The sequence below is a fragment of the Hylaeus volcanicus genome, chromosome 8, assembly GCF_026283585.1.
Source record: "Hylaeus volcanicus isolate JK05 chromosome 8, UHH_iyHylVolc1.0_haploid, whole genome shotgun sequence".
NCBI lineage: Eukaryota > Metazoa > Arthropoda > Insecta > Hymenoptera > Colletidae > Hylaeus > Hylaeus volcanicus.
This window is the reverse complement of record NC_071983.1, coordinates 4,586,887-4,601,450: the sequence shown is the minus strand read 5'-3', so window position 1 is coordinate 4,601,450 and position 14,564 is coordinate 4,586,887. Positions and strand designations below refer to the sequence as shown.

The window sequence follows — 14,564 nt, the reverse complement described above, 5'->3', positions numbered from 1 at the left end:
AGTCCTCGCCATTCCTAAGAAAAGCTGCAAGACGCATTATGGAATCTCTAGCCCGATGGAAGCATCGGTGATTCTAACAGAAAGTTTACTTGGAACGTCGAGTGACGTGTATCAAAAATATGGTGTAATAAAGAACATTTCTATTCCTATGTCTTTCATCGTATGTCCTGACAGTAAGTGGCACAAGAGTACAATCTAAGATGGTACATACTATCTAAGATGGTAAACAAGAAGTTGAAATTGATATGCGCTCCATTCTAGTAATTAGGTTGACTTTTCATTGCTAAATTGGCTCTTAATCGTCGCAGTTTAATCGTTCCATTCGGTTGATATAGATTCGGAAGGCTGCGCTCAATTGCGGCAATTAACAAATTTCGCGGAGGTGCTCGAGGTCCCGCCGTGTGCTTACATTCGCAAATCGCGAGGATTCGAGGAAGGAAGAGTCAAGCAACGCTCCAGTGGCGTCCGATAAAATCTCTTTGGGTAGATCTTGACCGAAATGGTAACTAGCCTGCGATAAATTATCGGTGGAGGTGCGTCCTCGGAGAAGTCTGAGGTTAACAGAAGTAACGAGGACAGATTTCAAGTACTTGTTATGAAAACGTGGTACAGAGATAGTCTATCTTAAATAATGGGGATGGGTAGATCGAAAGGTTGAGAAACGCTGGTGTAAAGGACCTTCCACGGTTAGCCTGAGAACTTTTAGACCTCGCTAAATATTCCGAGATGTTATCTTTTCATCGCTTTGTTTCTGAACTCCAAAAAAAAGCGACCGAAATAGTTGCAAGAAAAAATGCTTACTAATGAGATTGCGTCCAAGTTGTCTTTTCGGAGTTTCAATTCGAGTGTGAGACGTAAAGATACTCGCATATTCCTCCCATATTTTTGACGTGAAGCTATCGCTACGAGAATATCGATGAAATATTATTGCTTCGTCGAAGCCACAGTGTTAATACCTAAATAATATTCTGACGAGCACCTTAACCGTAGCTCGGCGAAAATTTCAAAAGACCTGAAGCCCAGGCGTCTGGTATCGTCGACCTCACATCAGGCGACGACCTTCGCCCTGAAGAGAACCGGTCCGAGCGTCGAAGATGCATCGCGTCGCTCCGTTGGCCCAGCTCCAGCGGTGCAACAGCGTTCGAGGAGTTCACGGATCGAATCGATCCGCGATGGAAAATCGCGAGGTTCGTCTCGGCGGAGTCGAGACCACGTCCTCGTTCGCCAGATGCGTCTCGAGCGCGTCCACCCTTCACATTTACATAATAAAACACGTAGCTACGCGCGCGACACGCGTCCAAGACGAGCAGGAAAGACGCTCGCCGTGAGTCACATGCTTCTCCGACGTCGTGAAAACTACATAATTCAATGCCAAAATAATTAATCGCAAGCATTCTTGGTTCACCTCCTGATCGTTACCACTGTATTCGATGCTAAATGAAAATTAGTTTCGACTGGATTAGCTTGAAGTAATATCTTGTTCGCGTGAAATTATTAGGCCTTAACGAATACAGGAAGCCGTGCAACAGCTTTGTTAATAAACTCGGTAATAAATAAAAAGCAACTCCAAGAAGTAGACAACGTCGTCCGAGACTAGGAGCAGAGAAGTGTCTCGCTCGTCATTGTTCGGCCGTCTGATAGAATTACCCTATTCGTTACGTAAAGCGATTCCTCTTATTGTGTTGTCTTTATGCGAATTATCGTTGATGCGACCTCTTAACGGTCGAGGGCAGACACCGGGCGTTAATTCGACCCGCGAAATTTCGCGTGACAGGAGTCACGTGTGTCTTTCTCTCGTTCCCGGGCAAGGATACTCCTCTCAATGAGCTCAAACGAATCGTCCCGCACGTGTCCAACATGCTTAAGCGTCCGAAAGACGCGACTTTCCTGGAGCTTGTTACCACGCGACGTATGTACGTCGTGCAATTTATAACAGACTTTAACTAATCCTAATTTCGCCACGTCCCGGTCGCTCCACTCGGCTGAAAGGACTTATCAGTGGACTCCGAGCCTCGGATGACTTGAACCCTTTCTAGAATTTTCTTTGAGGCGATCAATTTTGATTGTTCGGTTCGCGTGAAACAACTCCCACGATTTTAAAAAAGATACGAAATGTATATTCGTTGATTGTCAATGGGTAACGAGACCCGCGAAACCTTCGTTTCATTCGCGTTATTAAAATGATCGTAGGCAAGAGTCGACGAAGCAGAGGATAGGATGAGTAATAACGCGTAGTATTTGTGACGTCTCTTTTAACCATCAAGGTTCTTTGCACGTTTATCAAGTTCGCACCGCGCTACTGTTACACTTCCGGTGAACAGTGAATCATGCTGAACGAGTGCTTTTGAAACACCGTCGTGTGAAAAGAAAATCGAATCGCGCAGGTGTGCAGTGCATCGCGACTCTAATGTCAACAAGGGAACGAGAGTAGATTTTTCGTGAAAAATTGTCAAACGCAACACTGATTTGTATAGCTAACTGCTTTAACGTGCGAAGCTTTTGGAACAACTTTAGAGGGACGGAGTCGTTTAGGTACACCTAAGTGAAATCCCCATTGATGGAGCACACAATTCTTGAAAATTGGATCTTTAACGAGAAGCTAAGCTTCCAGAATCCTAACGTTGCGAATCCCTCAGGGACGAATACGGCCTGAAAGATTCAGAAGCCTACATTCCACACTGATGGACCTTAACCACGATGACAAAGCACACGTTGCAGTTGAGAATTTCAACTCTAACGAAAGGAATCTCGCGAACTTCCTAACTTCCATCAAGTTCTAGAGCCCTAACAACTGGTCCCTCGAGCGAAACATCCAGGAGTCCGTGTTCGACACTGATGGACCTCGACCTCGATGACATTCTACATAGCACGCGTTGCAGTTGAAAATTCAAACTCTAACGAAGGGAATCTCGCGAACTTCCAAAACTTCCATCAGGTTCCAGAGCCCTAACGACTGGTCTCTCGACTGACACGTCCAGGTGCCTACGTCGAGCACTGATGGCCCTTACCCAGGGCGACATCGGCCCGTGGAGCAAGCGTTGCTTGAAAATCAGCGGAGGATCGCCGTTCGTTTTGCTCCTGGCGTGGGCCGCGAAGAGAGGAATCGACGAACGAGCCTGGAGATCGGCGGCCTGGGGAGGAAGAAGGAAAAGCGAACGCAGGGAAGCGGCTAAGTAACGAGGGAGGGAGGGGAGGACACTGGCGAACAAAGTGCAGCGATGCAGTCGAAGAGAGAGGAGACGAGCGAAGTAAAAGAGGGGCCCCTGGCGATACCAGGCGAAGAGGGTCGGGGCCCCCTATGCGAGCCCCAGCCACGGCGACCTGGTGGGCAAATGGGTATATAAGCGGGCCCCGGACGATTCCATCTCGACACACGACCCAACCTTCATCCCGTACGCCGACGAACGGTTCCCCATCGCAAACGAGCGTAATCGCACGCGCGCGTACAAAAAGAGAGGATCTCGTGCGTCTATTCGACTCTCGTTTGTCCTGTCTGTCGCATCCCTTAACCCCGAGTTTTAACGAATACGCAATCGTAAAGTTCGACCGGTTCAGTTTAATCGGTGACAGAGAGAGAGAAAGAGAGAGTATCGCAGCGAGCATCGCCAGCAGCAAGAGAAGTCCAGGAGAACGTCAACGAGTCGACGACCAGATCGGTTACACGGCAAGGAGAGAAAAAGACGTGAGTACAGAGCCATTACAATTACATTATCACAGTTAGGGCTGTGGAGCCGCTGCACTAGAAATCGCTGATCCACATTCGGTTATCGTAATTAGACCATCGAGCCTGACGCTCCGTCGAGGACTTTGGGGAAAATGTCAAAATTTCTTTGGGATAGTCAGAGGATAGTCTAATCGAAATTCGATTCGAGGGACTCTCATTGAATTTCAGTTGCAGCGTCGCGAGATCGTCTTGGTAGCTGGAAGATGCGGACGATTCTGTATCGAAGACCGATCGAATCGAGTCAGGGCTCGCTCCGACTGACTACTTTCCCTCGTACGAGAGTTCACTCGAGGATTCCTTTACCGAAAATGGCACTGGGTTCTATATGGTAGACTTGGTCGACTCTGCCCCGACTGCAAGATGCTTTTTACCCCTGCCAAGACCTCCAGGCAACTCTCGTGCGACGCAAAGTCGAAAGTCTGAGCGGACCCTCATCGGTTCTTCTCTTCAAACTCGCGGCTCGTGTAGCTCTTCCAAATTTTAAAAATGGTACAAATCTTTCGAGTCACCGTCAACATTTTTGAGTATTCAGAGTCAGATGTGACCATCAACACTGTTTATGTTTATTCAGCACGAGCAACCATCGACAAAGACGACCGAGCCTCATCCCGAAGTTGCTCCTATAAACAAACAAATGTATTCCGTTTCTTCGACGACTCTACCTTCTATCGTTTTCAAGTTCTTTCGTCCTAACCACTCTCGACATGAAACAATTCTCTGCCCGTGCCCGGTTTATCGATAACTAGCCGGTTTCGAACATTATGCGAGCCACCACTGTAATTGGGATTCGGATGTCGTTTCGTAAGCCGAGGGATCGCAATCCCCAGACACGGTTGCGTCCCGCGAAATGGCTGTCTTCGAAATCGCGACGATTAAAGCGGGGAAAACGCGCGCAAATGGGATAATAGTCGGAACATATAATTTCCGCGGATTTCACAAGCTGACCCCGCGTTTGCGTAATCCTCGTCCTCCTCTCGCGACGTACTATTTTTTTTTCTCCACTCCCCTCCCTTGCCCTCGCTGGCGTTTCCTCACGGTTAATTAGCCCGTCGCTAATCTGCTCGATCCGCGAGGCTGCGACACACGAGGCGCGAACGAGCCAACCGAGGATCCTCTAATTCGTCGGCGATCCCTTTCCAGAAATTCCGTGAACGATCATTCGCGGGACGTCGACACGATCCAAAACTTCTAAAACTGAAATCACGAATCGACGAATCGTGACCAAGATAAGGTGCCAGGATTTTCACATCGTCGTCCACTGCACGCCATTGTGTCGACAGTTGAACACGAAATGTTTAATATTGGTTCTCTTGCTAAACATTATCTTGTTCCATTCGCTTTATTTAGTTTGGCCCTTTGTTACTCGTACTTTGCGATTGTTCGGCATTCAACGTCGAAAGGGTTGGAACATATAAGGTCGCGACACTCTGACCTGCCAGCAAGGCCGAGTCACGACGTGGACTTTAAGGGGTTAAAGTTCGGGAGCCTCTGCTATCCGGAGAGTCTCCAGAAATTAATTTGACGATACGAAAATCGTGGCACCCCTGAATCATTATTTTTTTCGAGAATCGTCCCGCGCGCTTAACCCTTCTCGCGATACAGGGATGTTGATCATAGATCGGACAGGCATTCCAGCACGTTCGCGTCAACTGCGCCGCATTCTCCGTCCAATTGATTCAATATACGCAGATTAGATCGACAATCGCGCACTTCGAAAAGGATAGAGCTGGACAATGGATCCGAGAGAAAGAGAGAAGGGCAGAAAGCATTGTGAAGCGGTGAACCACTTGATGGGCCGCGTCTTCTTTGTAAGCGTGGTACCATTATTACATCTCTGATGATCTTGATAAGGTAATGGGTGTCCATCATCTTTCACAGCCGCGCATCCTCTCCGTCGACCTCGTCGTGTTCGCCGTTCGTTCGCGAGATCATGGGGCTTTGTTTTTCATCCTGGGGCGATTACACGACTTCCGAAACCGATACCGTCGACTCGAAACAGCCTAAACCGTTCGTATTAGAACCAGGCAAACGTCCACCGCGCCGCCACCGACTCTACGACCACTTTGTAATTAACTCTATTGCGGCCCATTACGTCCGCTCGCAATACCATCGAGCATGGACTCTCGTTATTAAAGCCGATCATGCGACTTGGTAATGCACACTCGTTCCTTAACCCCTTGAGGCATTCGACTGATCAGTTACCACCGTTAATTTCGAGATACGGTAATGATAATTCTTCAACGGGACATGAACTCCGATGTAGAATTTTCCAGAATACTATCGACAGTGTTAGCATTATACGATTTCTTCTTATTCGTCTGTTTTTAAAATTTGAACCTTCGAGCGAAGATAACAGATAACAACGAAAATATATTTATCGCCAATTTCGTTTATCTTCTATTCGATGCTCGTCGTTTGCATAGATTTCATCCCATCTCTGTTTGAACGCTTGTCTCGACGATATCGCGAACAAAGTGCCCTATCGGTTCCCGCAACCTCAAGTGCAACCGCAACAGGAGCTGTAGTTGCATTGCCAAACACATAGTCGTAGTAAAAACTGGATCGTTGCCTCCTGCCTCCCTCGATCAGCACTGTCGGCCAGTTTTTCCGTCTTTATCTCCGTTCCTCCAGGTTTCCCTCTCCTCTCTCCATCTCGGCCACGCATTCCACTTGGGTCGCGTTCTCCAGAAGGCGTGTCTTCTGGGACAACAGAAACAAGTTTCGTCGGCTCCTTTTTGCGCAACTTTTCGGCAACCCATGTACGAATAAGGTACAAAGACGATCACGTGTTCTTCGATCCTTGATCACTCGCGGCAGATACATCTGTGTCGATTCCTTTGTTTTTCTTTTCTCATCGATCTCAGCCATTCATCCTAGGAGGACCTCTGGTGTCTCGACTCGCATTTGTAGATCACTCGTACTTACTCTACTTTGGTTAATCCACTTCTCCTTTGATCAATTATAACCACTCTATCATGGGACGTTGAGTTAATATTTGTAAATAATGCACTGTCAGAGGTAAACATTGACGGAACTCACCCCCAGAGGTAACTGACCTCTCGAAGCCTACCTAAATCCTCTCGAACGAGTCACTACGTGATTTTTTTGTTTTAAAGACTATTTCAATGAAAAAATAGACTTTGGATGAATTATTTTTAAAATTAGATAAATATACAGCCTCTACAATTACCAAGGTGCATAATCATTTGTCGAGAAGATTCGGTAGACGTGTTTGGAAGAAGGACGTCATCCGAATCTTCATGCAAAGATGATTGTGCGCCTCGTACCCGTTTGAGATACCTGTGCGAAGAATTTGTCGTTAGGAATTGGATCGTATAATGCATCCGAAGCATATTCTTTCCATCGACTATGCCTCCACTCGCTTGGCGAGTCGAGAACGGCTTCCCCGAGTATAAATTACCCGCTCGATTAGCAGCGACTCGCGCCACACCGGAGCGGAAGGTCGTTCAACGGTAGCTGCGAACTCGAAAGAATGCTATTGGACTTGGTTTTTATTTCACTCGAAGCTGGTCTAGCTCGCGCGACCGGATTTCGTCAGCGTTTTGCGTTTCGCTCGCTAACGTCCGCGAGTAATGTTCGCCGCAGCAATGTATCCAATGGACGCCGATCGTCTCCGATTTCGCCTATGAGTTTCACGAAGACAGCTTTCGACTCGCCGAAGAATCAGCGATACCGATTCGCGCGCCGGAATCGATTTACACCGCGGTACACGCTGTTATGCTAAACTTACTCGAGACAATTGTAAAACAATACTTCGTGCGTTCGTATAAAATAGTAAGTACGACGAACTAACATCGGTGGTTTCGATCGATCGATTCATTCCTGCGAAAGGTGGAGTAGAAGGTTAGGCATTGTCTGGCTACAATGAAGCCAGACTTCCATGCAACATTTACTTTGTTTACGAAATAGTTGAATCTACGAAAAAATGTTTTACAAAGAATATTACTCCAGGTGAACACCGACTATATAAACCTTTTAGCTCCACTTTTCTAGTTTTTATACACCGCGAGTATGATAATTAAAATATAAATTGTGTAATAGATTCGACGCACTACTGATTAATTCAGTAATGAAAAGGTTACGAGCTCTTTCATAAAGACACATGGGAGACCCCGCATACTGAAAGCTGATTGGCACCCGAGTGCTGGTGCGAAAGAATCCTTTCTCTCGTCGCTGAGTCTGGGTTAAGCACCTATAGTCGCTAGAATAAACCTCGCAGAACCGACAATGCTGAATTCGATTCGACGTCTCGCCTCGTGACGTTCTCTTTCGATGGTTCGCGAGTTCGTTGAAAGTAGAATCCTCCGGTTTCGATTGCAACGGCCCGGACAATGTCCTCTCTCCTTCCGTTCGAGCGCGTTCCGGATGTCCCACCCACGTTTCCACTTTCCGTTCGCGAATCACGCAACGCAGTTTGCCTAACGGATTGCTATGCGTCACGTTCGCCGCTCCGTTTTTTCGGGTACAAGAATCGTAGTAGCGGGTGGATAAGTATCGAATATGGGCGAAAATAAAATATAAAAAAACGCGGGAACGTACAACGAAAATAGACGTAGTACACACGAGGAATTAGAAAGCAGAGTACGTAACGATAATATCGTTCTTTGGCTGACATCCAATGTAAAAGATAGCTCGTCTAATTAAATTCGCGTTTGAATTCGGAGAATCTGCGAGGTACCCCCAGCATCCGGCGACGAACACGCGAGCGCGGGACGCGTGTCCGCTTAATTGATCGTTCGTCTTCCGCGCGAACACGCAACGTGCCGGAGCGAGAGCTGGTACCAACGTGGAAGAAAGAAAAACGACGACACGGGCAGAGAAGTCGCGCGAACGCGCTAGTAACGAGCTGCGAGGGGCGCGCATCCTGTCATTAGCTCCATGACGCTCGCCTTATTCAATGCATTCGGTTCAATGTCACCTGTCCCTCTCCTTCCTGCCGGATCCTCGCAGCAGCCCCTTGTCCATTCCTCTACCTCCCGGTTCCCCCTGTCTCTTTCTGCCGGCCAGCGTAGCTTTTTCGTCTCGCGGCTCATTCATACGGCCGTGTTCTCCATTCATGCCAAGTATGAGAGAGCTCTCGCGATCACGTCCGCTCTCTTAACTGGAAGATTGCGAGGAACGTCCACCGCTCGCTCGTTTCCTCTTCATCCGTGCCGTGGTCTTCGTCGAAAACCTTTGCTGGAACCCTTGGATTCGAATCTACGCCGATCCCACGTTTGCGTTCGCTCGGCTTTGTGTGAACTTTCACTTTCACGAATTCGACTGCTGTTAGAAAAACGATACGCGGGGTGGAGAACTTTTTTTCTATGAACTGATCGAACTCGAGATGAAACCGTGTGTCCAACCGAACAAGTATCGACGCTGATGGCGATATCCCTTGATCGCGAATCCAAGCATTGTTGAGATCTAAGCATTCCCTTTTCATTTGCAGATATCGAGATGAAGCTGATCGTGACGATGATGTTCCTGGTGGGGGCGGCGTTCGCCATGCCCGTGGCGGAGAACCAGGAATCACTTCAGGTGGTGCCTTTGGAGAAGTCGACGAGCTCTGTGAAGCTCACGGTGCCCGAGTTGGCGGCTGTTCCCGCGGCAAGCCAAGAACCAGCAGAACCGGCGCCAGCGGAGATCGCGAAGCCGGCCGAGCTAGCTGAGAAGCCAAGCGTGAGGAGCAGCTCTATTCCGGAAAACGCTCCACAGCCCGAAATGGCAGAGGAGAAGAAGGAGGAACTCCCACAGGCGAAGGCCGAGGAAAAGAAGGAGGAAATCCCCGAAAAGAAGCAGGCCGAGCAACAACCTCAGCCACAAGAGTCCCAGCCGCAGCCTGCTCAGGAACAGAAAGCTGAAGAACCTCAGGAGCCCAAGAAGGAAGAGGAGAGCCTGAAACCAGCAGCTTCCGAATCCCACGAAACCGTTCAACCCGCGCCTCAGGAGCCCAACAAGCAGGAACCTGCTGCTCCCTTGGCTGAACAGCCTGTAAGTAGCACTATTGACGGTTGTTTGATCAAATTCCTGAAGAATTGAATAGCTCTAGTCTCTCGTGTCGCAAGGACATTTAGTTTTACGTATTCTCTAAATTCAATTCCTGTATTTCAGAAACCCGTGAACATCGAAGGCAAGAGCTCCGAGCAGGTGGACTCCGACGAGAAGAGCGAGGTTGCGGCCAAGGAGGAGCCAAAAGAAGAGAAGAAGGTCGAGGAAGCCAAGCCTAGCGTGAGGAAGGAGGACGAACCCGCCCCCGCCGTATCAGCCGAATCCTCCGAGGAGAAGGCTCAGCCAGCCGCCGAGGAGAAGAAGGCTGACAAGCCCCAGGAAGAAGAGAAGAAAATCGAAGAGAAGCCAGACCGCGTGACCCGCGATGCCGAAGAAGCAGTCCCTAACGCGGTAAAGAAAGCGCCTGAACAACCAGCCGAGCAAGCCGCCGTCGCTTCGATCGCCGCGGAGGCCGAGAAGAGCCAACCAGATCAAGCCAAGCTCGCGGAAGAGGCGAAACCAGCCCTGAAGAGCGAGAACATCGAGCCTGCCGTTGAGCAACCCGCCGCCAGCTCCGAGGAGTCCTCCAAGAGCGAAGAGAAGGCCGACTCCGCGGCTCAGCCAGCCAAGGAAGCCAAGAGCGCCGAGATGGCGGCTGAGGAGTCATCGCAACAGGCGAAACCCGCAGAGTCCAGCCAGGCCAAGCCCGAAAACGCCGAAGCCCAGCCCCAGGCGAAGAACGAGAAAGTCGAGGAGAAGAAGGAGGAACCCATGAAGCCGGAAGCAGCGAAGGAAGTGAAGGAACGTTCGGAGGAGTCCTCGGAGGACAAATCGGCCGAGGTAAAGGAAAGCAACAGCAGCGAAGAGGCAAAGAGCAACGAGGACAAGTCCTCCGAGGAGAAGGAGGCCAAGCCAACCGAGGCCAAGCCGGAGCTGCTCCCCAAGCCCCAGGAACTGACGTATCTAAGAAGTCAGGTTTAGATAACGAGCAACGACAATCGCGCGCGAGACGAAGCGGGAAGACGAGCAACGGTGTAGCCCCCAGCAGCAAAAAATATCACCCAGAAGACCAGAAGGGCTCCTGACGTCGAGACACATCAGAGCGACACGGGGATGGGCGCGAGTTCTTCCCACGGATAGAGGCGCGATTCAGAGTGAGAGAGAGAGCGAGAGAGAGAGAGTGGAGACGGGGTGCTCGTGCACGTCAGGAAGTGTCAACAGCAGAGCGGGCGAAAAAGAGGAAAACGGAGTGAAAGCGATATCGGTGTGAATGGGAGAGAGAGATTGTTTCTCGATCGGTCGTTGGCAGGGTCCAAATACTTCCCCGACGCGCCACGGGTTTGAGAAAAAAACAAAAAATTGTTCATCGATCACGGGACAGGATGACCACGTGACGCCTGGCCACGGAAGAGGAAACCTAACGGCTTGGACAACCACGCGAAGATCATGAAAACACCTACGACGACGACGTGGATGCTCGACGTTCGCCTACGTTTCGTGCGACGAAGATGTGTCTGCGCGTAGCCCGTCAGGAACACGTGGACCCCACCCGTCGAGGATTTCAGCTTTGGCTACTCGTCGCCACGGGGTCATCCTCGCCTTCGTCCCAGCGGACACTAAGATTTGTCCACGGGGACGAACCATGCCCCTGATCAGAGTTATCCTCATTCGAACAAGATCCCCTCCCACCAAGTTTCTTTCCTTCTCTATGTATTTTTTTTTTTGTCAAAAATCACACACGACCACAACCACAACCTCATCCCAATAAAACTAGTGTGTAGCTTCGACTCTGTCTTTTTTTTTTAGAGATACGTGTCATTATTATTATTAATATTATTATTATTATTACGATTTAGTACCAGTACCGCTATTATTATTAATATTATTATTTGTATTATTGCTATCATCGTTATAATAATAATTATTATTATTACTGTCAAAAGCCAGCCGATCTTTAATCGTTTCACCATGCCAACAACACTCCCTCCGTGCATGACGACTACATTATATGTAAATTTTTTTTTTTGTAAGGGCATGGGATTTTCCTTTCATTCGAAATATTTCATTTACGATACTCCATACATCTTAAGTTAGCTAATGCGTCGATACATTTTGAATTTGAGCAGCTGCTTTTCGAGCCATTAGTTTCCAGCTGTAGAAACAGCTCTTTCGTCAAAAGAAAGGATAGCAGAGATATTTACACTCTCTAAACGATATTTAAATAACCCCAGCCCTGGTTAATCAAATGGTAAGCAGTATTCTGAAATTCAAGATGAAGAGAACTTGCTTTAAATTTCCACATTCGGATCCGATTTTGAAGGAAGAAATATTTGCACAACTCGATCAGAAACGATCGATCACGATCCGTTCAGAAAATCGCGACGGCTACTTGACACCCAGATGGAACTCTACACGGTGTTGGCGTCGATTCCATACACATTCCAATTCACCAGATAGCATCAATTACGGTCGCCGTGACTAGAGTCGTGAGCCTAATAGCGACATTGCCTACTGTCGCGAAAACAATGGGTCTTGATCGTTACAATATGCTAACAAACGAGTCGAGAAGTAACGTTCGCGTACAAAGGCTCACACCTAACAGTATAAACGAGGTTCAAATAATAAATACATCTTATAAAATAGTAGAAACACTTCTATCTTAATAAAGAAAATATCCTCGTTTAATTTTAAAAATGTTGGGGGGCTCCAATGTAGGTTTACGGTACGAATCCTGAGCATAATTATACAAATAATAATAGTTAAACAGTAATATTCGATTAATGGCGTTGAAATCGTGATGTTCGAATAGTTTGAGCCTTGCTCGAGGCGCGTGCACTTTGATATTCGCGAAAGGGGCGAATCTCGTCGCATCCACTGGGAATGCACTTGCACAAGACTTGTAGATTCGCGTGATTGGTCGTCACGCCTCGCGAGTAATCTTTCAGGCTGCACGACGACGACATTTCTCCGTGATGCATCCAACCAAGTGCATCGATTCGTCAAAGGGCGAATTGAAAACTTGGCGTGCGCGCACGCTCGGGTACGGTTTGTAAACAGTGAGGATACGACGAGGTGAGTGGACCCCAGCGAAATGTCAAGGCGCGACTGGGATTTTGCAACAGAACGGGATACGTACGTTAGTTTCTTCGATTCGTGTCTCCACATACTTTTACGCAAGATCGACCAACGAAATGAGCCGACATCGAGAATTTTCTTCTTGGGAATCTATAGCCTTTACGAATTCAATTTGTTTTCATTCGAAAACATAAAGAACTACTTCGATAATAAAAATAAAACGATTGCTGTTTCGTTTGCGATTGCCTCAAGAATCAAGGAATAAAGAGGAACAATTCTCGAATTTTAGATAATTAAAAAGGAGTGCTATTAAACTTTCTCAATGCATCCTTGTACTTTAAAATAAAGCAAAATCACGCGAACATAATATGCATGATACATCGATACGTCTATATTCGTAAAACATGCAAGTTCGGTATAAATGAGGTAAAAGAACCGCGTCAATCAACTGCCTCCGTGGCGCAATCGGCTAGCGCGTTCGGCTGTTAACCGAAAGGTTGGTGGTTCGAGCCCACCCGGGGGCGGTTTATTTTTTTACTATGCTCGAATTAGCTTTTTATTTTACAATTCCCGACTGAGAGGAAATTAACCGGTTGTATATCTACAAACTTATATTCCAATCTATGGAGAAGAAGGTTTATTAATGCTGCATTAAAGCATACGAGTAAAAGATGACTGCATTAAATTATATATATGAAATGTCATCTTTTTTTTTTTAAATTATTAGTTAATAAGTGTAACTAATTTTAAATCGTAACATATAATAAAAATTATGGAAAAAAAAATGACTTGACCCCGACGTGATTTGAACACGCAACCTTCTGATCTGGAGTCAGACGCGCTACCGTTGCGCCACGGAGTCAGATACTACAAACTTGCTTCAAATGGGTTATGAGGATGCGACGGAAATATTTCCAAGTCATAAAATATATATAACAATCTAGTACTTATCAATTAAAATAAATTAAATTAAACTTTATATCCAAACTAATATATTCTATACGATAATCGATACTATGCGCTTAATAATTCTTATTTAAAATAGTAATTTCAGTCACATACCATGGCATTTGAACTTTTAAAATATAAAAAACATGGATGTCACATACCTGATTTGTAAGCATGAAGCAAGTCAGAACTCCCAATGACCACCAATCCACCTCTTGCCCATAATGTTGCCTCTTCAGTATTTCTGGTGCTGAAATAAAGCGTGCGAAACAAAACATATACTACTTTTTAAGCGAATAATACTGAGGAATTTACAATATTTACCCATGTACTCGGGTGTTCCGCAAAATGTATTTGTTCTTTCTGTATGATTCAACCACTTTGCAAGGCCAAAATCAATAATTACAGCATGACCCTCCTCATCCAGAAGAACATTTGTTGCCTTTATATCTCTATGAACTATGCCAGCATTGTGTAAGAAATCTAGTGTAACAATAAAGAAAATAACATATTTTAGTATATGCTCAACAGCTAGTTCAGAACAAGAAATACTTACCGATAGCTAAGGCAACTTCTGCTACATATATTCTAGCTATATCTTCTGGCAAACAACCGCATTGCTCAACTAGGGAAAATAACTCTCCACCGCCGACATAATCAGTTACTGAAATTAATAATTATCATAAAAAACATTCAGTAGTGACTAATAATACTATAACAATAATAGACTTACAAATATACAACGTCTTTCTGCCTTGCCATTTATGAGAACAGTTTAATATAAACGGATGGTGGCCAACTAGTTTCTGTATGGCAACCTATTATT

The 14,564-nt window shown here is 46.7% G+C and overlaps 2 protein-coding genes and 2 non-coding genes across 13 annotated transcripts in view; 2 read left to right on the top strand and 2 right to left on the bottom strand.

The window, feature by feature from the left end:
- Positions 1-14,564, bottom strand: part of LOC128881555 (serine/threonine-protein kinase S6KL) — a 49,873-nt gene that overhangs the window by 31,832 nt on the left and 3,477 nt on the right. For all 10 annotated transcript variants that reach the window (XR_008458099.1, XM_054132730.1, XM_054132723.1 and 7 more), the window contains 4 exons: positions 14,472-14,556; positions 14,295-14,402; positions 14,063-14,221; positions 13,900-13,988 (listed from right to left, as the gene is read on the bottom strand). Coding sequence is in view for 9 of the 10 variants with exons in the window: in XM_054132730.1 (XP_053988705.1) it covers positions 13,900-13,988; positions 14,063-14,221; positions 14,295-14,402; positions 14,472-14,556 (441 nt within the window). In the remaining variant the exon portion in view is untranslated. The remainder of the gene's footprint in view (positions 1-13,899; positions 13,989-14,062; positions 14,222-14,294; positions 14,403-14,471; positions 14,557-14,564) is intronic.
- Positions 9,177-11,661, top strand: LOC128881560 (uncharacterized). The gene is made up of 2 exons (XM_054132751.1): positions 9,177-9,718; positions 9,839-11,661. Exons 1-2 carry the CDS (start codon positions 9,185-9,187, stop codon positions 10,694-10,696), a joined length of 1,392 nt encoding a protein of 463 aa, XP_053988726.1. The 5' UTR covers positions 9,177-9,184; the 3' UTR covers positions 10,697-11,661.
- On the top strand, positions 13,241-13,314 carry Trnan-guu (transfer RNA asparagine (anticodon GUU)). Its single transcript has one exon. It is a non-coding gene; the product is annotated as a tRNA-Asn (tRNA).
- Positions 13,581-13,652, bottom strand: Trnaw-cca (transfer RNA tryptophan (anticodon CCA)). Its single transcript has one exon. It is a non-coding gene; the product is annotated as a tRNA-Trp (tRNA).